The following is a 24,948-nucleotide window of genomic DNA, read 5'->3' as shown; positions in this document are numbered from 1 at the left end:
GCTCAGGCCCTACCAATAAAAGCTTCCCTGTGGCCAGACCCACGAAATCTGCAGCTTGTGCCCGTCAAACTACCATGCGCTGTTGCCTCTGTTAAAGGTGCAGCAGCTGAGGCGATCAGAACAGTGATGTCAATGTTACTCTTTTCTTTTCAACTATACACAGATATATTTTCAATAATTTAAATCAGAGATTCGAATAGACAATGCCATCAGAGTGCGGACTACTAAATCTACAGTTGATTGGAACAGTCTGGGAAGATTACGTTTTAGCGTGGTATTGTTTGGAGAGAGTGTGTGTTGCTGAAGTGTGTAGCTTCTGTAACCATAGCCTGTTATCCTATGGAAGTCTTCAATTCCTACAAGCAGAGGCTTAGCACTAACTTTCCAGTGCAGCATTAACTAGGACCAGTGTGTGTTTCATGTCATACCTAGCCCTGGCCCTAACATCCGAATCTTACTAAACATCTTACTGCAACTGTCAGATTCAGCAGTTAATAAAGGAGCTGAGAAACATGGATCTAGGGATACACATCCTCAAAATAGGCAGCAGCAGGGGTTTTACTCACTGCTGCCTCTGCTAATTTAATCTGCTTTTCAAGAGTCTTCTTTACAGCATATGGGAGGAACTGTCACAATGGCCTGAACTCTAGAAAACTCACCGGCAAGACCTCAGGGTGTTTTTCGGCTTCACTGTCTTGTTCTTCAGAGACATTTGATGCAGCGAATACTTCAAATTGGCTGAAATCTGCAAAATTTGGTTGTTCTGGTATCTGCTGAGGTGAGGTACTAGTGTGAGTTATTAGACCATCGGCATCCACTGGGCGGTGGACAGAGGGACCCGGTGCCTGTATGTGATTTACAACACAGAAGCAAACGTTAGCATCACCAGTGCCACGGCGTGTCCTCCTCCATAAGGTAGCACAGGACAGCAAACACCTCAGATCTATTAGTACAGAGTCTACCACTGTCTGCTGACCTTGGCTTTCTCTCAGTAAGATGCCAGGCTACTGTGTAGATACACTGTATACCCGTGCCTCTGCAGATGGCACTTTCTCTTCAGAATGCCTTTTCTGCAGCAACTACCTCTTTATCCTCTGGGTCTCAACTCAGACATCTCACCTGCATCTTCTCAACATGCTTGTTCACGTTACTGACCAGCAAGGCTGTGCCCCAGTACTGACCAGCAAGGCTGTGCCCCAGTACTGACCAGCAAGGCTGTGCCCCAGTACTGACCAGCAAGGCTGTACCCCAGTACTGACCAGCAAGGCTGTGCCCCAGTACTGACCAGCAAGGCTGTGCCCCAGTACTGACCAGCAAGGCTGTGCCCCAGTACTGACCAGCAAGGCTGTGCCCCAGTACTGACCAGCAAGGCTGTACCCCAGTACTGACCAGCAAGACTGTGCCCCAGTACTGACCAGCAAGGCTGTGCCCCAGTACTGACCAGCAAGGCTGTACCCCAGTACTGACCAGCAAGGCTGTACCCCAGTACTGACCAGCAAGGCTGTGCCCCAGTACTGACCAGCAAGGCTGTGCCCCAGTACTGACCAGCAAGGCTGTACCCCAGTACTGACCAGCAAGGCTGTACCCCAGTACTGACCAGCAAGGCTGTGCCCCAGTACTGACCAGCAAGGCTGTACCCCAGTACTGACCAGCAAGGCTGTGCCCCAGTACTGACCAGCAAGGCTGTGCCCCAGTAGTCTATAAATACATCTACTGCAGCACTTCAGTTCTGACCTAGCAGGGAAGTAAATGTCCAGGGAGATAGAGAGGAGTCTGTCTGAGCCCGTGATGGACCCAGGACATCATCAGACACCTCCATCTCCTAACCCACTACTCTTCTGCTGCACCCTAAGACAGCATCATTTGTTTCGTAGTAACACAAACTGTTACTGAAATCCTTGCCTTCCAGAGATAACTATGAATAGATTGAAATGTCTAAGGCAAACTCATCCCGAGCACTACAATAACTGGCACTTTAAACAAGAACACGGGAGAACCAATCACCTGTGAGGGCTGAGGTCTTGGAGGCACTGCAGGAGGGTGGGTAACAACTCCAGCCTGTTGTTGGCCTGTGTGAATATACAAGTCTCTTTAGTGATTACAGTTATTTTCCTGCAGAAGAACCAGGTAATGACCACATGGTAAGACACGTCTAAGGGCACATGGTAACCTTTCAGGGTGGTCACTATGGTGGGGTGGAGGCTACAGCTCAGTGGCTGTGCAGGTGCCTAGCATGTCTGAGGCTCTGAGTTTGATCCATGTGACGTGGTGTCTCACATTTTGTTCTAGAAGTCGGGAGGTAAGGCAACGGGATGAAAAGTTAGTACAGTCAACTTTGGCTACATGGTGAGTGTGAGGCCAGATGGGCTATGAGACTGTGATAAACAAAGTCCAACCCAAAGGATCCACAAGGTCCAATTTCATGGCTCCCTCACACCTCACTTCTCTTGTCAACCTATCGCATGAAGGGCTGCTGACGAGCCTCTGCTTATTTCCTTAACGCTAACCTGTTCTCGGTTTCTCCTCCACCCTCTGACTGCTCTTCTACCAGATCCACGTCTCCACATTCTCCCTGAAGACTATGCTCTCTTTGTAAACAACTTTCGATACTCCCGTTTTCCTTGAATCACACTGAGCGAACCCCACCTCTGCCTGGCTCTTCTCTCATCACCACCGCAGTACTGCAGCAGTGTAAACATAGCATCTCGGAGTCACTGTCCTTTCCCACCTTCTCAGTCCCCTCAGCACTGACGCAACCACATCAGGTAGGTTTTCCTGTGGTATCTAAGTGCCCATCTTTATTATTTGTGCATAAATACACCTTATAGTTAGAAAAACAACATTCTCCCCACTTAAAAATTTTTTTCAATTTGATGTCTTTCTACTTTATTTTGGGTTTTCAAGACACATTTTCTCTGTGTAGCATTGGTTATCCAGGAGCTAGACTCTGTAGATCAAGCTGTCCTTGAACTCAGAAAAACACATTTTTCTTAAATGTAAACAAAAAAGTTGTATCTTAAATTAACATTAAAACAATGTATATTATTATAATTAATGTATATTATGATTCCCCAGCCCCTCCCTACCTGTGGCAACTGCGAAGGTCCGATTCATATCTAAGGATGATGATCTAGAATGAGAAGGCTGTGGCCTGGGAGGGGGAGGTGGTGGTGCAGTGTTATCCGGGGACGCTCCTGAATGAGACCTGCAAAATTCACCAGTCAGCCAGTTACACCAGCCACAGAGCACCGACCTTTCTTAGGCATCTGCCTGGACTGAAGAGCCAAGGGCCGGATCTGGATGACATTTTCAGGCAGTACCTATGAAGATACTACAACTAATACAACAGCACTGTCTGCGCTGTGTCTGAAACAAACGGCTACTTAACATGCCAAATACCCCTCTATAAAGTCATAAATAAACCTGTAAAACTCTGGAGGTTACTGTGCACATGATTTCATCACGACGGACCACAAAAGAGTGATGCTTCCCTCCTACTGAAAGCCGTGCGAGCTAAGAAGCTGTTTTCAGAAGAAAGCCTCTAGCTGGTTACTCTTCAACAGCCTGGCCTTGGGAAGCCAGGGCAGAATCTGCTTATACAATGAGGTGCCGTGCAATGTCACCAGAGCTGCCCACTTTACAGGTCACTATGCCATGCGAAGCTCAACTTGCCCTAGAGAGTCTTTATTCTTTTATTTTTGTATTTATTTATTGAATATTTTATGTATTTATACTTCAAATGTTATACCCTTTGCTCTTCTCTCTTACCCAACCCCCACTTCTATGAGGATGCTCCCACTCCCACCCAAACACCCAGGCTATTCCCTGATACTGGGGAAATGAGCCTTCATAGGACCAAGGGATTCTCCTCCTACTGATGTCAGACAATGCCATCCAAAGCAGCTGGAGCCATGGGTACTCATTGGTTGGTGGTTTAGTCCCCAGGAGTTCTGGGGTATCTGGTTGGTTGATATTGTTGTTCTTCCTATGGGGTTGCAAACCCCTTCAGCTCCTTCAGTCCTTTCTTTAACTCTTCCATTAAGGTGTCTGTGCTCAGTCCAATGGTTAACTGCAGGCATCCTCATGTGTATCATTAAGGCTCAGGCAGAGCCTCTCAGGAGACATCCATATCAGGCTCCTGTCAGCTAGCACTTCTTAGTATCAGCAACAGTGACTGGGTTTGGTGGCTGCATATGGGATGGATTCCCAGGTGGGGCAGTCTCTGGAGGGCCTGTCCTTCAGTCTCTGCTTCATTCTTTGTCCCTGTATTTCCTCCTGTGCATAGTTTGTTCCCCCTTCTAAGGACCACACTTTGGTCTTCTTTCTTCTTGAGCTTCATATGGTCTGTGAATTGTTTCTTGGGTATTCTGAGCTTTTGGGCTAATATCCACTTATCGGTGAGTGCATACCATGTGTGTTTTTCTGTGATTGGGTTACCTCACTCAGGATGATATTTTCCAGTTCTATCCATTGCCTATGAATTTCATGAAGTCATTGTTTTTGATAGCTGAGTAATATTCCATTGTGTAGACGTACCACATTTTCTGTATCCATTCCTCTGTTGAAGGGCATCTGGGTTCTTTCCAGCTTCTGGCTATTATAAATAAGGCTGCTATGAACACAGTGGAGCAGGTGTCTTTTTTATATGTTGGGGCATCTTGTGGGTATATGCCCAAGAGAGGTATAGCTGGATCCTCAGGTAGTTCAATGTCCAATTTTCTGAGGAACCTCCAGACTGATTTCCAGAATGGTTGTACCAGTCTGCAATCCCACCAACAATGGAGGAATGTTCTTCTTTCTCCACATCCTCCCCAGCATCTGCTGTCACCTGAGATTTTGAGCTTAGCCATTCTGACTGGTGTGAGGTGAAATCTCAGGGTTGTTTTGATTTGCATTTCCCTGATGACTAAAGATGTTGAACTTTTTAGGCGCTTCTCAGAAATTTGATACGGGTACACAGACAGGCAGATAGATCAGTGGAATAGAAATTAAGACCCAGAAATGAACCCACACACCTATGATCACCTGATCTTTGACAAAGGAGCTAAAACCATCCAGGGGAAAAAAGACAGCATTTTCAACAAATGGTGCTGGTTCAACTGGAGGTCAGCATGTAGAATGTAAATTGACCCTTTCTTACCACTTTGTACTCAAGGTCAAGTCCAAGTAGATCAAAGTCCTTTACATAAAAACCAGATACACTCAAACTAATAGAAGAAAAAGTGGAAGACCCTAAAACACATGGGCACAGGGGAAAATTTCTTGAACAGAACACCAATGGCCTATGCTCTAAGATCAAGAATGGACAAATTGGACCTCATAAAACTGCAAAGATTCTGTAAGGCAAAGGACACTGTCATTAGGACAAAATGGCAACCAACAGATTGGGAAAAGATCTTTACCAATCCTACATTCAATAGAGGGCAAATATCTGATATATACAAGAACTCAAGAAGTTAGACTCCAGAGAATCAAATAACCCTTTTAAAAAATGGGGTACAGGGGCTGGAGAGATGGCTCAGCAGTTAACAACACTGGTTGCTCTTCCAGAGGTCCTAGTGTGTCTGAAGGTAGCTACAGTGTACTCATATACATAAAACAAATAAATAAATCTTAAAACAAACAAACAAACAAACAACAAAAACCACAGGAGAAGTCCACACATCAAAGAAAGGAAAGAGTGGTCTTCTCACTTTCTAAGTTCCTTGGAAATTTGGGAGGGGGTGCTCCCCCTCTCCCCCTTTTCCCTCCCTCTCTCCAACAGGCATACTGCAGAAGTCTTTTCTCTGTATGTAAAAATGTGAGGCAAAAGATGCTTTTTTCCTGTATGTCTGAGTGGCTAGTGAGGCCGATGCAGACAAGCCTCTATCACCCACCCTTTGCTTGCCCCAGGTACTGTTTCTGTGTCTAAGGTGGCGGTGTGAGCAGGCAGCTCCCGCTGGGCCATGCTTTGGGTGTTTAAGGAACGTTCTTGTGGTACTCCACAGTCAGATGCTCATCAGATAGATTCTCACTGCTCTCCTGACAGGATCGCATTACCGTCTATTTCCAGGAAGTTATCAACTCTTTTTAGACTCTCCACAAAACACATAAACAAAACAAAACAAAACCGACAACAGGGTTGGTTGCTTTTTACTTTTTCACAAGTAGAACCAAAATATTTGACTTTTGCATAAACTAACAGTTATCTAACAGCTTTCCAGAGGAAATAATTAGTGCTTGGTCTGACGTAAGCAGATATTAGTGTTCACAGGGAAATAACAGTCTTCTTGATAACTACTGACCTTTGACGAGCTCCATTGCTCCCAATCTGCTCCGGGTCGGAAGGGAAAGAGTCCGAGCTACTGTACCCATCTGCTGATAAAAGAAACCTTCTAGTTAATAATACTCATTTCTTTGCCTTTTACTTTTTGTACCCCAAATGTTATACATTGTTTAGCTGCTCCAAAATTGGAGACATTCAGAAACTTCAGAATAGGCTAACTCCAGTGTTATCAACTCTAAAACTCACATATGCTATGCATAGCTATATAGAAGTCAGAATACGCTACAATCTAGATAAGCTGTAGTGTGCCCTTCCAATGCGATCTGCCAAGCGCTCAGGTGCGATGGCATTTTGATACTCGAGAAGTTTGGAGTCTGAACCCATTCTTATTTTGGATTCTGAGATTACTGTTGCTGACTCTGTATTATAAACTCACGAAATATGATTTAAAGCAGACAATAAATGGTTAACCATGGACACTGAGAATCTGAATAATCATTTTATTTTTACAGTAGGAATAAATTGCTTTGTGGTAGAAAACAGCTACTTTCACATAAAAGACTGGAAAATGAAAAGAAAGCTTGTTTTATCTGGGCATGGGGATACTGTGCACAGATAAAAGGAACTTTCTCTACTACTGTAACCCTCCCGCTCTCCCTCCGCTGCCGAGGTCGCTCTTGACTCCTTCCTCCTGTGCTACACAGGTGAGCAAACCCTCCAGTGACAGCCTCTTCCTACTGAGGTTACACAGCACAGTCCCAAACCTGGCCAGTCCTCACCACCCAGACCCCTCCCACTCTGGCCCAGACCCCATCTTCTTGTGGTTGGATCACTACAACCCCCTCCTAGTTTAGCGCTTGCCTACCTTTGGCCTGGTACTAGAACAGAAGGGCAGTATTTTAAGGTCTCTGTCTTTCCTCCATGGAGAACTCTCTAACGACCTTTCATACCATTCAGTAGGAGTGAAAATGTTTCAATAGCCTTCTACCGTTCTCTTACTTGGTACCAGGCTTACCAACTATGACTCTATTCTGCAGACACAAGCTTCCTGCCTAAGGGCTCCATACTGGCTGTTGCCTGTCTTTTAGTCATCTTTCTTTCCCATACGTCACAGAGCTGTCTGTCATTCAGCTCCTTCAAATTTTAAGACAAATGTTATTTTTTAATAAGGACTTCTTTGTTCTCATTTAAAATGGCTTTCATTCTCTTTTCCAGCTTTTCAGTTCTCTTCCTGAAATTAGCTTTCCTTTCACAGAAGAGTTACCCCATCTTATAAATGTAGCACAGATGAAGACTTGTTCTGCTTTGTTTACTGCTAAACCCCCACCCCCTTGACTGGAACCTGGCACATAGTATCCACTTATCATGGCTGGATGAACCAACATCCAATGTTTTGTGTGAAACAAAGAAAGGTCAGGGGAAGAGCCAATGGAACTCAGTGAAGGCAAACAGGTAGCCTGCCCTGAGGAAGGGACACTGATGGGAGTATTCACCACATACACTGTAGAAGGCTTTTAAGAGTTATTGTCCCCGATTTTACACAGTGAACACTGTACTAAAAAGACACAGATTTCAATTCCTCAGACTTTAAATTTATTTAATAAACTCAAATGAGAGATGTGATGCTATCTTTCACTTACCTACGGTATTTCCAGAAGGAAATTTTACTGATGAATTGATTTTATTTTCTTCTGAAAGATCAGATGGCTTCACAAGTAATGGGCTGGTGGGGTTAGTATGATCTAGTAGAGAATTAAACGGTCACAATACAAGAGACAGACATTTTATGTTCAATAGAAGATTGAATTACAATTAGACTTCATTTAGGTAATGCAAAAGTGTCATATAAGATGACATAATATTTTAAATAAAAGTGAATATAAACCTGTCTATGGGAAATTGTGTTATCTTCCACAGTAAGAGGTCATTTACTTGTCTGTCTTCACTTGGTTACCTTTATCCCAATAGCACAGGGAACAAACCACCCCAAATCTGGGCCATAAATGATGACGACGCTGTCTGGTAACTGACGGCAGTGCGTTTGCCTCTGAGGAGCCTTAGTGGGAATGGTGCTGCACACCTGGACTGCAGCACTTGTGAGGCTGAGCTCCAGACGCGAGGCCGGTCTGGGTTACACAGTGAGGACCCACAAGGCCGCGCAGGACCATCTGCAGCTTAGGTTAAAGAGCACTCAATGGCTTCTTCTGACCGCCTCACATACGAGACACACGTGGTGCACACATATTCACATAGGGAAAGTACTCATATATGTAAATAGCATAATGTAAAATAACAAATTTAAACAATAACAAAAAAGCCCAAACAGACTCCAGAGTATCAGAAGTGTCTCATTTTCAAATGACCTTATTTATTTTGTGAAAATTTCCCATAAACACTATTTTAAATATTTATATGAAACAATATCCTTTTAAAAATTATATTGTTTAAACAGACAGCCCTGAAGGGAAGTATGAGGTTAAAAAATAAGCAATTGCTAGTCAGGAGTGGTGGGGTACGCCTTCACTCCCAGAACTCTGGAGGCAGAGGCAGGTGATCTCTGTAACTCTAGGACACCTGGTTATGAAATGGGTTCCAGGCCAGGCAGGACTATGAAATGAGACCCTGGCTATCCAAACACACAAACACCCAGAACCCAATAAACGGCCTAGGAGAGAAACGTGGAGCTCTGGGTGCTGGCAGCGGGGCAGCGGGGCAGCGCAGTCCTTACCACCGCTGCTTCTTTTCAGCTCCATCTCCTGCATGTGGATTTTGCTTGGAGTCATACGAATGGGAACTGGATGCACAATGGCGGTATCCTAGAGACACGAAAAGTGGCATTGGCATTAGGACTTGTGGGACCCTGGGACGAACAACACTGACAGCCCCTGCACACGTCTTTCTCATTCACAGTAATGCAAAGGTGGCAGCTTTAAGAATTAACAGCTCAATTTAAGAACATCAAGTTTACATGATGAATAATTTGATTTCATAAGGTAATTTGAAGTTGAATGATTAAAGAAATTCATGAAATCTGCTTATTAAAAACATAGTTCAAAATCATATTTGAAAACAAACTGCAATGGTGTGATGAGATTATAGAAATGTTAAGCTTTGAGGAAAATTAAAATATTTAGGAGAACTCAAAAGCTAAGTGACAGACTGAAAATTGTTTATACTAAACTGCTCAAAAAAATTTTAACCTTTAAAACAAAAATAACTAGAAGTCTGTTCTACTGCAGTTGTGGGTATGATAACTGCTTCCTATCCGGAAAGGAATACACTACAAGAACAAGAAAGACCCCCAAACTAACAGGCCAGTATTTTAGGACTGTGATACATCAAGCCATGTCTACGCTGCCTAAGTGATTTCAGGGTACAGCAGTTGACAGCAGTGACTTCTCAGAAGACGGAAGGGAGGGAAGAGTGAACAAGGCCGCATCCCAGAACCGGGACGGAGGCAGAGGGAGCCCGTAGGAAGGAGCCCAGCTCTGCAGCTGAGAGCTCTGGAGAGCAGCCAGAGCCACATCAAACACCTGGCTTCAGAGTCCCTGGAAGCCCTGGCCAGGAGGGCGTGGCTCCTTACAGGAGGATGCAGTAATGCAGTTAGGAGTGGTGCGGGACACTGCCTTCAGTTCACAAGGACGATGCTCCGGTGTTCACTGAGTGGACAATTACACCAGCATGTGCCTTTTATTGGCCTCTGCTGGCCTACTCTCATCGTTTCTAAACTTAAACGAATTACAACCAATCTGTCATGGCTATTACATCCAACCAATCTGTCATAGCTATTACATCCAACCAATCTGTCATGGCTATTACATGGACAAAGCCATTTAGAATAATTTCCTGTTGCAATTCCAGTGAGAATCTAACCAAGATTCCTGTCTATAACTAATAAACCTGGATCATCATTCCCTGTCCCCTAAAATTACACTTAAAACATCTGTGATACACACAGATCAAAGTTTTGATTTCTCTTATATTTTCAAAAAATACTTAAATAGTAATGTAAGACATTGTCATATTTATGATTATAAAATGTGGCTTTATTGATAACACCTTGGTTTAATTTCTTCACGTTGTCACAATCTCTATCATTGTTAAGCTGGCTGGTGTTGGCTTCTCGATGTTGTTAGCTGTGTTCTTTGATGGTCTGAACAGGTTTGCACTTTTCTCTTTTGCTGTCTCTGTGCAGGCCTCTCTTTTACTCTGGTCTGTTTCTAAATGATATAGCTTTTACACACACACACACATCATTTTGCAGTGCGTGATTAATATCCTTGGGATTCTTTGTAGCTTATGTTTGATAAATGTAATTGAGTCTGATTTGGTCTACATAACTATTAAAATAGTTTTGTGCTTGTGGCACTTTTACAAAACACATATTCCTGTTTCTAATTTAGACGCTTACATGTGACCCTTTCCCCACGACTGTCAATGTGGACCTTCTGTACACTCTTGTCTTGGATGTAGAATTTCTAATACACTCACTGGATGAAACTTTTAACTGTGCAATTCTACTCATTGATATATTGATTGCTGAAATTCTACTCATTGATAAATTGATGCTGAAAGGGGTTATGTATTCCTCTCTAAAGTGATTTTCCATTTTGAACTTTATAATTTTTGCTTCATTTTTAAAAGATTTTTATCTTTAATTGTGTATTATGGTCATCTGAATGAGAATGGCCCCATAGGCTCAAATGTTTTACTACATTTTGCCATGACTTTGTCCCACACCATTGTGGGCTCCAACTAAAACTCCAAGTCCAGTAAATGCTCTTTGTCAGCTGCCCTGCTTGTGTTGTCACAGCAACAGAAAAGCACCTAAGACTCATATCTGTGGGCACATGGCCCTGCATGCGGGGACCCACTGAGGCCAGAGGCACCAGATGCCCTAGAGTTACCTAATATGGATGTTAGCAACCAAATTCTGGTCCTTTCCAAGAGCAGAATGATCTCTTAAGAACTGAGCCTTCTCTCCAGCCCCTTCATATATTCTTAAGTTATTAGCTAAAACATTAAACGTGTGGTACCTTTTCAGTGATGAATTTTTCACTACCTTTAAAACAAAAACCAAAACAACAAAAACAAAATAAAAGCAAACTACAGTCTCTCCATGTAGTACTTACTGACTTGGAACTTTCTATGTAGAGCAGAATGGCCTTGAACTCCCAAGTGCTAGGATTAAAGGTATGTGCCACCGTGCCCCAGCTAATTTTTTACTAAGTATTTAATTGTTTTATTACATAATTTTTCTTACACATAAAACGTATATTAAAAAATATAAGCCTTAATTTTTGAAAAGGCACACTAAGTCTGTACCAACCAGTCAGCTTTCAACAAACACAGTGTACTTGCACAACTATCGGCTAGTGATGGCTTTTACAAAGGCTTTTAATGTCCACAGAAGACAACAAGACATAGTTGACCAGGTTTATCCTCTGACTAACACATTACACACTGCGTCAGGGATTGTGTAGCTGAATAGGAAGCCTTCATTTTAATAAGAAAATAAAATACACAAATGTCTGTAAAAGGTCATATTGTCTTTCTGCTCTCATCTACTGTTCCCAATCAAAACACATAAAGCACACAAAACACATCACACCATCATAAACGACCAATAGCAGGCAGGCTCTGTCCCCTTTCTTCTACCTATTCAAATCATGATACATCTGTATCATGTACCTAATTACTATAATTCACAGCGGTATCCTGTCATAATTAAGCTCATCTCTGTATTTGCTATGTGCCCTCCATCCCATTACTCCTGTGTAATCACCCACCGCTGCCTCCTCTCCACTCTACTGCTGAGAGCTCCGCCCCTCTCTGACCCATCACTTCCTTACAGCCTTAGCTGAGTCATCTTCCACAACTGCCTCTCCTTGCCTCCGTCATCTTGGCACTCCGTGCTAGCTTCTAGTTGACAACCAAGTGAAGCTGATCTTTGTCTAGCCTACTAAGAGATCTCCATCTGGGTTCAACTTCTTTAACTCTCAGCCCCCCCCGCCCCCCACACATATGTGTACCATATGCTATCACTATGCAGAACTCAGCCTGCTCGTGATATTCTTTCCATGGAAGAGAATATTCTCTCCTTGGAGTATTTTTGTCTATTTTGCCAGAAACTCCCACTTTTAATCAGGACATTCAGGGAACTTACAGAGCCTCTGGCATGCAGCCTGTCCACTTTTTAGAAAAGTTTAACTTTTCCTTTTCCTGTTTTTTTCTTTTTCTCTGTTATGGCCAAAGCCTGAGCTTGCCTGATACTCTGGGAGGGAGCTTCCCACTTTCCTCTGAGGTCTACACCCTCCTGCTTGCCATGCTTGCCGGCCTCCACTGCGGAACCTGCCTGCTTTCTAGACCTAACTTTCCTCTTCCTTTTCCTCATCTCCCTCTTCCTGGCAGCTACCAGGAGTTACAGCAGTGGTTCTTTACCTGGGGGTCAAACCACCCTTTCACAGGGGGCGTCTAAAGTCATCAGAAAGCAGTTATTTACAATTCAAAATGGTAGTAAAATTACAGTTACAAAGTAGCAATGACAATAATTTCATGGTTAGGGGTCACTACAACATGAAGAAGTATTAAAGGGTCGTAACATTAGGAAAGCTCAGAACCATTGAGTTACAGTGTGCTTGCTCTCTGCCATTTTCCTTTTAAATGCTAATGAAAGGGTCCTTGACCTTAAAAAAAAAATCATTCAAATAACATACCTTCTTTTGACTAAAACTTCCCCAAACACCATGGGTTGAGTTAGCCAACCCCTTGCCTATAGCCTAACCCAGTTATATACCGTGATGATTATCACAACTAGCATTATGACCATCGACTAACAATAATTAAACTGGCTTGTTTAAGGCTGAAATCTGGCTTCTGGCATCTTTTATTTCTATAAATATCAAAGAAGGTATACCACCAATCGGGTGTGTTGCCTGGCCCTAATAGGTGGTCAGGCTATTTTTATATGTTGTACTGCTCCGTTCCATAGCACGGAGAACAGGTCTCAATCAGGACAGAGGCTCCTGCCTTACACCGCTCATCAGTCTAGAGTTTCCTTGGTGTGCTGGCCACATTTACCCTAGCAGAAGCATATTCTTCTGGAAGCTACTAATTATTTGATAAATCATTCAAGAAAAGAAGACAAGTTTATGGAAATGTGCGTACCAGACCTTCAGTTTTACTAGAAACAAAGCCTAACGGCCACCATCCCAACCTGCCTGCCCGTGAGCTGCTTCCCTGTGTAAAATGTAACACCGTGTAATGGGTTGTCAAGTACCACTAGACCAGTTCGAAACCTTCAAAGACATTTCAGCAGATGACAATGAAAATTTTGTTTTTAAAACCACTTCATTAAAGATTCCCAACCATAACAATGTCAAATTCATACTAGAACTGTAGAGTACTTTGTTTTTGTCTGTACTCCCTCTATGATGCCCTGATTCACTTAACTGTAATCCCGATTTATACAAGCCTCACAAAGGGTCATTTGAGATTGTAGCTAGAGGCTGTGGTCTATCGACAGGCAATATCGGCTATTACATGAGGTGTTAGACATTAATATAAGGGACACAATTCACTGAAAGAGTCTCCTAACGGAGACTAAGGGAGATGGGAATGGGGTGGAGAACAAAGATTTAAGCTCACCACTAACTAAAGGAGACTGCAGTATGGATAGCACATTGTATGCATTTAATAGCATCACCTACATTTGACCAAATCCAGAAGTTTAAATTTAAGTTTAAAATCTCAATGAACACCTCTTACTTTCTCAAAACTTCATGCCACACTATAGACAGCGAAGGAAAGGACTGAGCTATACAGAACACTTGGGCTTTCCCCTAGTAGAACATAGAGTACATAGAGTCCATGTAGCCAGGCTCGTTGGTCCCAAGCTCTGAAGCAACTGGAATTACAGTCATGTGTTGCCATGTCCTGCTGACCAGTTGGCCCTTATAAATCTGGACTATATTTCTAAAATATGATAGGAACGTCAAATATTTTTCCTATGTCCCTACCAGTCATGAATAGGGTTTAAGCTTAGCTTGGGCTAAACAAGACTCTGTCTTACAATAAGACCAAAAACAACAAATAACTAAACAAAAATCTCCCCACAAAATGCTCTTGCCCTGTCTGGAAGAGTGTTAATACTATCAATTATTTTCTGTCTTCTAAGGGTTAGAAACAAAAGCTTCTTTATTGCTAATTCAAAAAACATTTTCGGGGTTGGGGATTTAGCTCAGTGGTAGAGCGCTTGCCTAGGAAGCGCAAGGCCCTGGGTTTGGTCCCCAGCTCCGAAAAAAAGAAAAGGGAAAAGAAGAAGAAAAAGAAAAAGAAAAAAAAGAAGTGGCAAAAAACATTTTCACCAGTAAAACTATGTCAAATAACTAGAAGAAAGGAGTAATTAAAAACAAAGCTTAAAGCTAAAGGAAACTTAAAAGATAAACTTGATTACAGAACTTGTCCTGTCCCAAGAGACTAGAAATGTGGCTACCGAGTAGCAAAACTTTCAATGTTTTCTTATTTCTCCTACATTTTCAGAGATAAGAAACAAAGACAAGCGCCTTAAATATAGTAAGAAAAGAAGCAACTGCATGGGAAACCCACATAGTGACTGGCTGTGGAAACAATATAGTTTTAATGTTTTAAAAATACCCACACATTATGTACAATCGCTATGAAAGCATCCTCTGTAAGACTGTAAAGCACAGCACACTTCATTAGTTTACTGCCAGAGCAGTGTTTAAATGCCACTTTCCCCAAAAGATTAGTGAGTGCTGGCTGTCTTCCATTGAAAACATCTAGAGAGAGTATCTCTCACGGTGGATGGGGCTCAGTGTGTGACTCTGTTCAAACCCCAATGCTGGGGGGGTGTGGGGCATGGACATGAGCGTCATGTGTCACTCTCTGCACTTTTCTGCTCTGACCATTAAAAAACACCTTTACGCTCTCCTTCCTTCTTCCTGTTTTTATACAGCATATTATTTATTGGCATGTGTCCTCTTTAAAGGGAAGAGAGAAAGATCAAGTAAAGGAATGAACGGTGAGAACGCCTCTGTCTACAGTTTAAGCATTCCCAGGCATGCGAGGGACAGGTGAAGTATAACTCTACAGGATCAGAATTAACTTTTAAAGCCAGGATATGAACTTTGTAGCATTTTTTAGAAAGTGACACAGGAAATCACAGGAAGACGACACAGAGGTTCAGCTGCACGGGAGGAACTGTAACTGTAAATTAGTTTGCTTTTGCTGTGCTGAACTTAACACACTAATTAAACAAAAGTTATGCTACTGGAAATACTTGAAAATGACACTGTATAAAGACAGAGTACATGTTATATGATGTGCAAGCATACAAATAAAATATGTAATTGAAACAAGCAGTATATGCTTAATAAAACATACACTTAGCAGGTAAAACATGGCTAACCAAATCTACTGATAACAAAACTACTCGTTACAGACACATATACCACCAGGTTTTAAACAAAGTTTTCTCTCATCAAAAAAACTACAAAATACAAAGAATGGCAAAAATGTTCTTCCACTGTGGAGCACACCAAAAAACAAACAAACAAACAAACAAAAATCAAAAGATCTGACAAATTCCCCTCTAAGCACTACACTGAATCATGCATATCAGTTAAAAACCACAACGATGGATATTGGGTTAATAAAATTAATTTCAAACAAGCAAGCTAAGTGATTGACTTACAGGATCAGCTGGTGCAATGTTAGAATCAAATTGGGTCAGAGTTTGTGAGCTTGAAGAGCGTTCACTAAATGTCTCCCACTGCTGAACAGACAGAGGAGAGACAAGTCAGCACGGGGAGAGGCAGAAGGTCACCGGAGAGGACTTAGCGAAGGCGTTCAGAGGCTGCACTGCAAGCTGCACTTCATAGGACCAACAGCACTGTGTCGTTTGTCTGTAACTCCATAATCACTCATACTTATCTGTGCGGGGCCATCTTAGAACTAGACGGTGAGTCCCTTCACAGGCAGAAGTACAGGGAAAATTTAATGTAATCTCTATGGATGAGATTAAACTTCTATAGAATTAACACTCAAAACACCATAAAGGAGACAGAGGATAAGTAATCAAAATGGCAACCAGGCAGAAATGCACAAGGGTTGTCTGGACTAGGGCAGTGCTTGCTTCAAATCCTGTGCAAACTCCAGTTAAAACACTGATCCACAGAAGCCGAGGAGCTCAAGGTCTAATCAAAATGGAGCATTCAGTGCGACTTGCCAGTGCGACCCCTGAAAGATGAGTCCATTATATACGTGCACATATCTTATCATATGCATATTTAATAAAATACAACAGATAAAATGCAAGAAATTCTGCAATTAATGACATTTTGAGCTTATTTATCAATCTGTAGCAAGTCAACCTCTGCGATCAGCGCACAAACAGGGCCATGCCAGATCACAAGACAGAGCTGCCAACCAGGCTCCCTCCCCATGCCAGGAAGTCGGACTGCAGCCGTGAGAGCAAGGCAAGCATCCGAGTATGTGTTATTACAGGAGATGCACAGAAAAGCTACTCTCTAAACGAGGTGCACAAAGAAATATCATACCTCTTAAACAGGTGGAATGACAAGTCAACATTAATTACAGTAAATTCCATTTGAGATCTTAGTAACAGTACAGAATAGCGGTATTAAAACTATTATTAAATCTGATTCTTAAAAATGATGAGCTGTCCCCTGAGGAGGGAAACATCTACTTACACATATACAATATATACACACGAATGCTTACACACAGACACAACTACCTCATTAACCAAAGTCCTTATAAATTCAGTTTGCAAGAATATATACTTTTATGCTTCAAAGTTCAATGTTCTATTTAAAATAGTGATATTCAATTTGAATAGGTATGTAAAAATCAGGCTTTAGCCAAGGAGAATATTGCTGAAATTATCTATGAAAATGACTAATAAAAGTGTTCAATAACTTTTCTTACAGGTCACAAAGAGAAAAATGTTAGTTCAAAGTTGTGACAAACGCTTACAACAGTTCACTTTTTTAATGGGCTTTCCCATCAGAAACTGAGTTAACAAATTTGGTAATACAATTAATTTCTTCCTCAATAACTACTATTTTAAGAATTTAGAAGGAACTGAATTATCTACCTCATAGAAAACAGCCTACATGCAGAACTCGGCTCCCTGGAAGGCAGTGGGTGTCCTCTTCAGGACAAGTACAGTAGTTAGCAGCTATAGGCTCTGGCGCCCGACCACTGGCCTACTATGGGCTGTGTGGATTTGGCTGAAGTACACGTTCTCTCTGTGCTTCAGTTTCACCATCTTTAACATGTCATTAGCAATCCCCACCTCACAGGAGTGCTGTGAGGGGCTAAGTCTTTTGAACAGACTGGCATATGAAAAGTGCTTTACAAAGCTAGGGACTTTTAGTGTTTTCTCATAATGCCTTATCTATATCCATCAGTGCTAAGAAAACACTGAAATAATATTGGGTTTGTGTAGATTAAAAATAAACTAAATTTATATTCTGAGTAGATATTTTAATAGCTCTTACCAAAATATCTTAAAATCATTGTCTTACTAGCCTTTTAATTAAGCAGAGAATAAATTCCATAGCAGAATTATGTCATTTATGATTTTCGTACTAGGCGTTATAAAAAAGGTGGTGGGACTTTCTGAGAGGGTTAACACATGCACCTGGAGATCACACCTGATTCCTGTTAGATTGGATATGGACTCCTTACACTTTGGGAAGAGCTGCTTTTATGTAAACCATAAGAACAGGCTAAGGGCACCCTGTTAATACAAACGCCTCTGCTACTCTCCACAAGTTACCTCTACCAGCAAATCTTCCAAGTCTTCCTTCCTTCCTTCCTCCCTCCCTCCCTCCTCACAAGCATGTGTGCTAACTCGTTTACACCGGACGAGCTGGTGGTGCCATGGCAGAGCTGCCTGGGCTGTCCTTAGGCCTTTAGAAGGCAGCACAAAGTCATACAGAACTGCCAGTTCTCCATTTCCCAGCAGCCTCAAACTAGTCTGACTTTAACAAAATACTGCCCTGGCTTTAAAAGACAGAAAAGCAAAACACTTTCTTTCCCCTAGAAGTTAACAAATTTACCTTTGTAGATATAAGACTCAGTTAACAAAGAAAGCGTCTTTACAGAGCGAATACCGGAGTTCTCCAGAGCACAGAATCTTCACAGAATGGGGTGGGTGCTCTGCCCTTCTACTCAATTCTCAGGGTGCTCTCTTATTGTTTTGTATGGCCTACGCCCAAGTAGTTGGGAAGCAGTGCATTTGTCCCTATCCTGTTTGCACACTACTGGTCGTATTAATAAGTAAAATTACTTCATTTTATACTATTACTATTCTCTTTTGGTGTTTTGAGACAGGGTCTCTCTACACAGCTCTGGCTGTCCTAGAACTCACTATGTAGACCAAGCAAGCTGACCTCGAACTTGCAAAGATCTTCTGCCTCCCAAATGCTGGGATTAAAGGTGTGTGCTTACCATGTCTGGCCTCCATTTTGTATTAAACAAAACTAATTATAAGTAGTTTGGGTTGTACAAAATACTTTTTTCATGCAGCAAACTATGCTAGTGTCTTGTCTCATATCACTTCATGCCAAGGTCACAAATATATCCTCATACACTCTATTTAATTACGGAGACTCGGTGGGCATGGCAGCTGATCAAACAGCAAAGGACTTGTGCCCAAATCTTGCTCTTGAATCTCCCTGGACATGGGATCTGGTTAACTTACTCCCCTTTGATTTTCAATTTATGTATTTGCTCTACCCAGTTCCCAAGGCTTTAGTGGGGAGGCATGGCGGAAATAGTGTACACAGTACAAAGACTTCAGAAGCCACATAATTAATATGACTTCTGTTACTGCCTTTCTCAGGTCCTGACTGTATGTTCTGGAAGAATCCTATGCTCTGTGTGGGTGTGTACTGGAGGAATCCCGTGCTGTGAGGGTGTGTACACTGGAGGAATCCTGTGCTCAAACTATCCTGTTTGAAGCGTCTTCCCCTAAACAAGCTAATTTCAAGCAGAGAAAGGAAGTTTTGCTAACCTCACTGCTCTGATTCAGCTCTGGCCAAGTCTGGTTCAGTGACGGCATCGACGGTGACTTGCTCGGAGGTGCTTCTGCAGGAGAGCCTGGATAGCCTACCTCACCTGGCTGGTCCCCCACATCTGCAATTCAGACACAGAAAGTTGCCATCAACATCATATTCTAGTTTATGTGATTTATTTATGAGTAACTAACAGAATTTTGCATAAGTGGTCATTTATGCTCTCAATTTCCTTCTCCAAGTAGATACTTTAACAGAGAATACCTCTTATTTATTTATAGTGTACTTGATATGATGGCGCCCAACTGCTCATGAAAAGAAAGACAGGTTGGAAGTAAACAGAAGAACAACATGAGGCAGGTAACAATGCAGTTCTCTGATAACAGGGACAGCTCCTCTCGAGGTAGAGCCAGGGAGCACTCTTCAGCAAGGAGACTACACTTTCTGCCCCTGAGTTCGGGTGCTCCAAGGCCAAGTGGAGTATTGCCCTACGTGCTGCAGTCAAGGCCTGTGATGTCCCACACTAATAAACTTTAAGTCAGGCTTTCCCAGTACAAAATGTTTTCTAGCAAACAAAATTCTTCAGTTTTCCTTGGAATTGTTTTGAAAACTGCTGATACAATAACATTTTCTCTAAACCCTTCCTGCTACCACACAGCCGTACCTCAAAGGGAGCAACTGTCCACGAGCAAGAGTGGGGGTAGCAAGGCCAGAGGTGAGGCTCAGATCTGTCTGCCTTTGGTTTGGTTTTGGTTTTGCCTGGGGCTCAAATCCAGGGCCTTGTGTATGCTAAATCTTCCTACCACTGGACTACGTAGCCGGGCCCCAAACTGTGCTCTTATTTCACTATGAACACTGGTGTTTCCAGACTGCAGTGAGAGAGTTACAGATCTATGCTGTGGGTTTAAACAGATGTTAAGTATGCATAGATATCACATTCTGCTTTGAATTTTGTTCAAACCTTAAAGTTTCTTGAAAATTATACTTAAAACAGAAGAAGTTTCAATGACAACTAAATTTCAATTTTCTAGTTTTACAGAGCTCTGAATACATCCCCTATCAACAGGAATTACATAATGAAATATGATTCTACCATCTGTTCATTTGACCATGGGAGAATTAAAGAAACTAGTCCTTAGTTTTTTTTCACCAAAATGAAAGACATTTGCTAACAAATGTTGGCCTTCTACTTTGGATTTCTAAATAAACAGCTCTATAATAATACCTAGCAATGTACAGTTCCCAATTTTCCACTCTAGTCAGAAGTCTTTCAGTCTGTGCCCAATGCAGTGTTTAGTACATGAATGTAAACAAGTGTTTATTGAAGTTGCTTACTTTTTGAGTTTAAATTCATTTCATTTTCTCAGACTCACAATTAACCACTGATGGTTCTAACAGTGTTCCCTTCTTCCTATTCTGTTATAAACTCCGATTTCCTACTCACTCACCCAAGCCCCTCTCTTTAATAACACGATATTCAAGCTCTAGTTTATAGCCCAGCACCACACTGTGACTTTACATTTTAAAATCAGGTCCTGCTTCTACTTCTTTCTCAGTCCTAGATCTTCTTCATAACGGAGGTGGAGGGTAGTACAGAGCCAACAGAAGTAGGAGAGTATCAGACACCTCTCTGTAATGACCTCTAACAGCAAGTGAACTAGTATAAAAACAGAAGTAGTAGCAGGCAATGCCTAATTAATCAGGCAGTTTAGGGTTTCTGTGGGAACAAAATGGTGGACCCCTCCAAACCACCTCGATGATAATGAAGAAAAATTAGCCTAGGGGAGAGGATGCTGACTGCATATGACAGCAGGGTCTAGCTGGCTAAGTATGAAGTGTGGCCCCACATCTGTGCAGACACAAGCAGCACGAATGAACTCAGTGACCTGAGGAATACCTGGACATGAGAGGCAAAAGTAGAGGTGGGGACTGGAGGGAAGAAATGGGGGTGGAGTTGATTAAAACACAATATACATGCTTGGAATCCTTGAAAAATTAAAACAAAGAATGAATTCATAATAAAAGAAAAATGAGAATTAAAAAATTAAAGTGGTACTGACTACAGGAAGGTTAATTTCTAAATTAATCAGTTCAGAGCCAGACTCTTGTCATACTAAACATAATCCTAGGGTGGTCTTGGGCTTGACTTTCCACGTCTTTCTTCTTGGGACGTCACGTTCCAGTAAATCCTGGCCCATTTACACTGCACTATCTTTTTAGGGCACCTGCTACTTGCCACAGGTTCTGAGAGCTCATCTGACCTCCACAAACCTCCAGTGGACCCAGCCTCTTGAAGCTGAGAATGAGAAAGTTGGTCACCCAAGTCATTACACCTTACACTTATCTTCCCAGAAACTCTGGGTCAGGGGGCTTACTTCTTGGACGTCTCCAGACTGCTTAAGGGATCTCAAACTTGGAATTATTTGTATGGCACTAATTTTCATGTTGATATTGGCCCCAACAGAGCAAAGCAATAAAAAAGCATATCACCAGCACAAAGGAGGGCCGGGAAGAAGCATCAAGCATGTTTTCTCCTCCTGGACACTAAGCAGATTTAAATACAACAGATAGGTAGTAAACGAGAAAACCCAGTCCACTGAACAATGCTCACAGTGAAGAAGAACAGTTTAATCTTATTGAATTACAGAGCTAAAGCCACACCCTGTCAGTACTTTTTGTATGGCAAAGCAGGGACTATGTAAAGCATGTCCGAGCCCACAGACTCTCAAAGTCCAGGAAGCACCAGGAGACTCCACTGACGGCTGAATGGCCGACTTTTTCAGAGAACACTGCCATTCTTTTTTTCTTTTTTTGAATGAACTGCTGATAAATCATAATTCTTTAGATCTGATTAGGCAGGTACGTTTTTCAAAATCAACTTTGAAGGAAACAGTGGAATCCTGAGAACTATGCACACACGTCTATAAACTTAAAGACATCCTAGTATTTACCAATTTCTCTGACAAAAAGCCTGTGATAGTAACACACATGCTTTCCTTACAGGGAATACCAACATCCGAAAGACCTAACTCACCAACCTGGGCTGTCACAAGTAACCATTATATTGTGGTACAAAACCACACACACATAAAAAGGTTTACTCAAATACAAGACAAATAAATGGTTTGTAATGTTAATGTGCTCTGTCTGTCTGTCTGTCTGTCTCTCTCTCTCTCAGTTTCCAGAAGGCAACTAACTTTTCGGCAATCACATCTGGGTTTTAATGTGGTACAAAGAATGCCCACAATAGCCAACATGCTCCACAGTGGTCTTTCTGTTCACCGTTGAGACAGGATCTCTGTGTACTTCACGAGGTGTCCAATATGACACACGGTAAGTATCTGAACTCTCTAGGCCATAGCTACTACAGAACAGTGGCCGCCATAGGTAAGATGAGGCTGCCTTTGACACAAGTCAGTTTTATTGATGACCACTAAATTTGAACTTCATGTGTAACAAAACACCCCTCTTCTGATTTTCTAATGATAAATCACCCTGGCGACTGGGACCACTAACAGTTCTAAGAGTCTCTGGCAGAAGCTAAGGTCTCACTTTCCAGCCTGCATAAATCACCTGGGGTGGGGGTGCTGCACGCCTATCATCTCAGTAGGCAGGAGGAGGCAGGACGGTCCTAAGTTAGAAGTTAATCTTGGACTACACAGCAAATTTGCGGCCTGGACTATATGAGACTCTGCCTTCAAAAATAAAACCAAGCTGCCCTGGGCTAGGGTGCACGCAGTAGCAGGATCCTTGCCTAGGTGTAGGTGACACCAGGCTTGATCCTCAGCACTATTAAAAGTCAAACCAGCAAACAAACGCCACAGCAGGTCTGTGCTGGGGCTGTCTACTCACTCAAGCAGCAAGCTGAATTGGGTTTGTGGGGTTGAGCTTTCTGGATTCCCAATTTAACATAAATAATGAATAAACCCATCAAATTTATTACTGACAAGTCTGACATGTTAGCTGATGTCCACTGTCAGTTACTACAGAAATCTGTGAGAGGTAAAACAATACCACCGTTTCCGTAAATGTCATAATCTAGAGAATATTTTCCTAGTACTACTTATGCCACATGTAAAGAGTTTATCATTATGTTTAAATGAAGTCATACTTATTTTTAAAACATGAGTACTAGGGAAAGAACAAAGAAAAATTATTATTAAATAAGTATTATTTAATTCACATGCATAAATGCACTTCGAGTTCCTAACATTTTAAGACTATATGAAGGTTTTGAAATTGGTAAAGTGACAAGCTGCTGTCCTAGGAAACTTAAAATTCATTGCTGGGATAAATTGGCCAAACTGCCTTTTGGCTTTTCCTACTCCATTCATAGAACAATAAACTGTAGTGGTTTGTCCAGAAGTTATCTGTATTTTGATGCTAATTCCACTGCCCCAAGGACAGCGGCCTAGTCAAGGACTCAGAACTCAGGTGACTTCACCAGAACCACCTCTCCATTGAATCTGTAAAGTACTGGTGAGGGGCAGGTACAAGTTAGAAGGAGGCCTATCATTGGAGGAGAAGGAAGGATGGACAGGAGCGAAGTTTGAAGGAAGAGGAGGAGACTGGGGGAGAGAGGAAAAGACCGGAGGGAGAGAGGGGAGAAGCCATGGCAGGTGATGTGAAGATTCTGCTCTGTGTATTTACAGGTTGTTATTAATGTTCTCAAGGGATGGATGGTCCTGGGCTTTGGATTTTTTTTTCTTTCTTTTTTTTTTTTTTTTTTTCCGGAGCTGGGGACCGAACCCAGGGCCTTGCGCTTGCTAGGCAAGTGCTCTACCACTGAGCTAAATCCCCAACCCTGGGCTTTGTATGTTTAAGTGGGCAATTATATCTAACCAATTGGGTCAAAGATTGTTGTGTTGTGTGTTCTTTTATGTGAGGGTTTGAGTGTAAGAAAGTGTGCGGCTAGGATGTGTTTCCGTGTTTCCGCCAAGATACCTAGCAGATATCTTGGGGCACTGTGGTGAGGACCTAGCGGGGTAAAAGACAATTACTCCTTTCTATTTTATATATTTTTACAACTACAACAAACGGCAATATCAACAGAACAGAAACCAGCAAGTGTCTGACGGGCTCCTCCCACAGCATCTCCTTCAACTCTGGTCCCTGCAGATAATCAGTGTGGAGCTTCCTCCCACCCGCAAAGGTCAGGCCTCAAGACCCTTCCAGAAGCAGGGGTGCCATTTTACTGTTCCTTGACACAGCGTTCCAGGAGGAACACTGTCGACCTGCCTCCCTCTGAAGGTTCTGCACTGCCCCTGACAGCATCAGTTATCCCAGTTGAAGACAACTGACGGCATCTCAATAATAGAATCTCACAACAGAGATAAATGTCTAAGCATGCTCACTGCAATGCTGTTTTAAAGGCAAGCTGAAAAGAAATATAAATATTCATCAACAGTGAACTGTTTAAGTAAGGCACATCCCTGTATGCCAGGAGCTGCCAAGGAATGCCTATCTTATAAGTGAAAACACTGGGGATGTATAGCATGACTAGATGTGTGTACAAACTCATCTCTCTGTATACAGGCTACTATGTTAACATTTTGGGTGAATACAAAAGAAACATTAATGTTGTTTAATTTGAGGAACAGAGTCTCAAGTATGAAC

General features: G+C 42.2%; 1 protein-coding gene across 40 annotated transcripts in view; it reads right to left on the bottom strand.

Moving 5' to 3' along the window:
* Reps1 (RALBP1 associated Eps domain containing 1) overlaps window positions 1-24,948 on the bottom strand; it is a 77,788-nt gene that overhangs the window by 3,178 nt on the left and 49,662 nt on the right. For 9 of the 40 annotated variants that reach the window (XM_087655139.1, XM_087655101.1, NM_001394899.2 and 6 more), the window contains 8 exon segments: window positions 19,332-19,453; window positions 15,981-16,061; window positions 8,994-9,081; window positions 7,906-8,007; window positions 6,285-6,354; window positions 3,087-3,205; window positions 2,005-2,069; window positions 660-845 (listed from right to left, as the gene is read on the bottom strand). In XM_087655139.1, coding sequence (XP_087511265.1) covers window positions 660-845; window positions 2,005-2,069; window positions 3,087-3,205; window positions 6,285-6,354; window positions 7,906-8,007; window positions 8,994-9,081; window positions 15,981-16,061; window positions 19,332-19,453 — 833 coding nt within the window. 40 annotated transcript variants of the gene reach the window in all.

Source organism: Rattus norvegicus, chromosome 1 (genome assembly GCF_021556685.1).
Source record: "Rattus norvegicus strain SHRSP/BbbUtx chromosome 1, alternate assembly SHRSP_T2T, whole genome shotgun sequence".
Taxonomy (NCBI): Eukaryota; Metazoa; Chordata; class Mammalia; order Rodentia; family Muridae; genus Rattus; species Rattus norvegicus.
The sequence above is the reverse complement of the archived record's forward strand: the minus strand, read 5'-3'. Positions and strand labels throughout refer to the sequence as shown.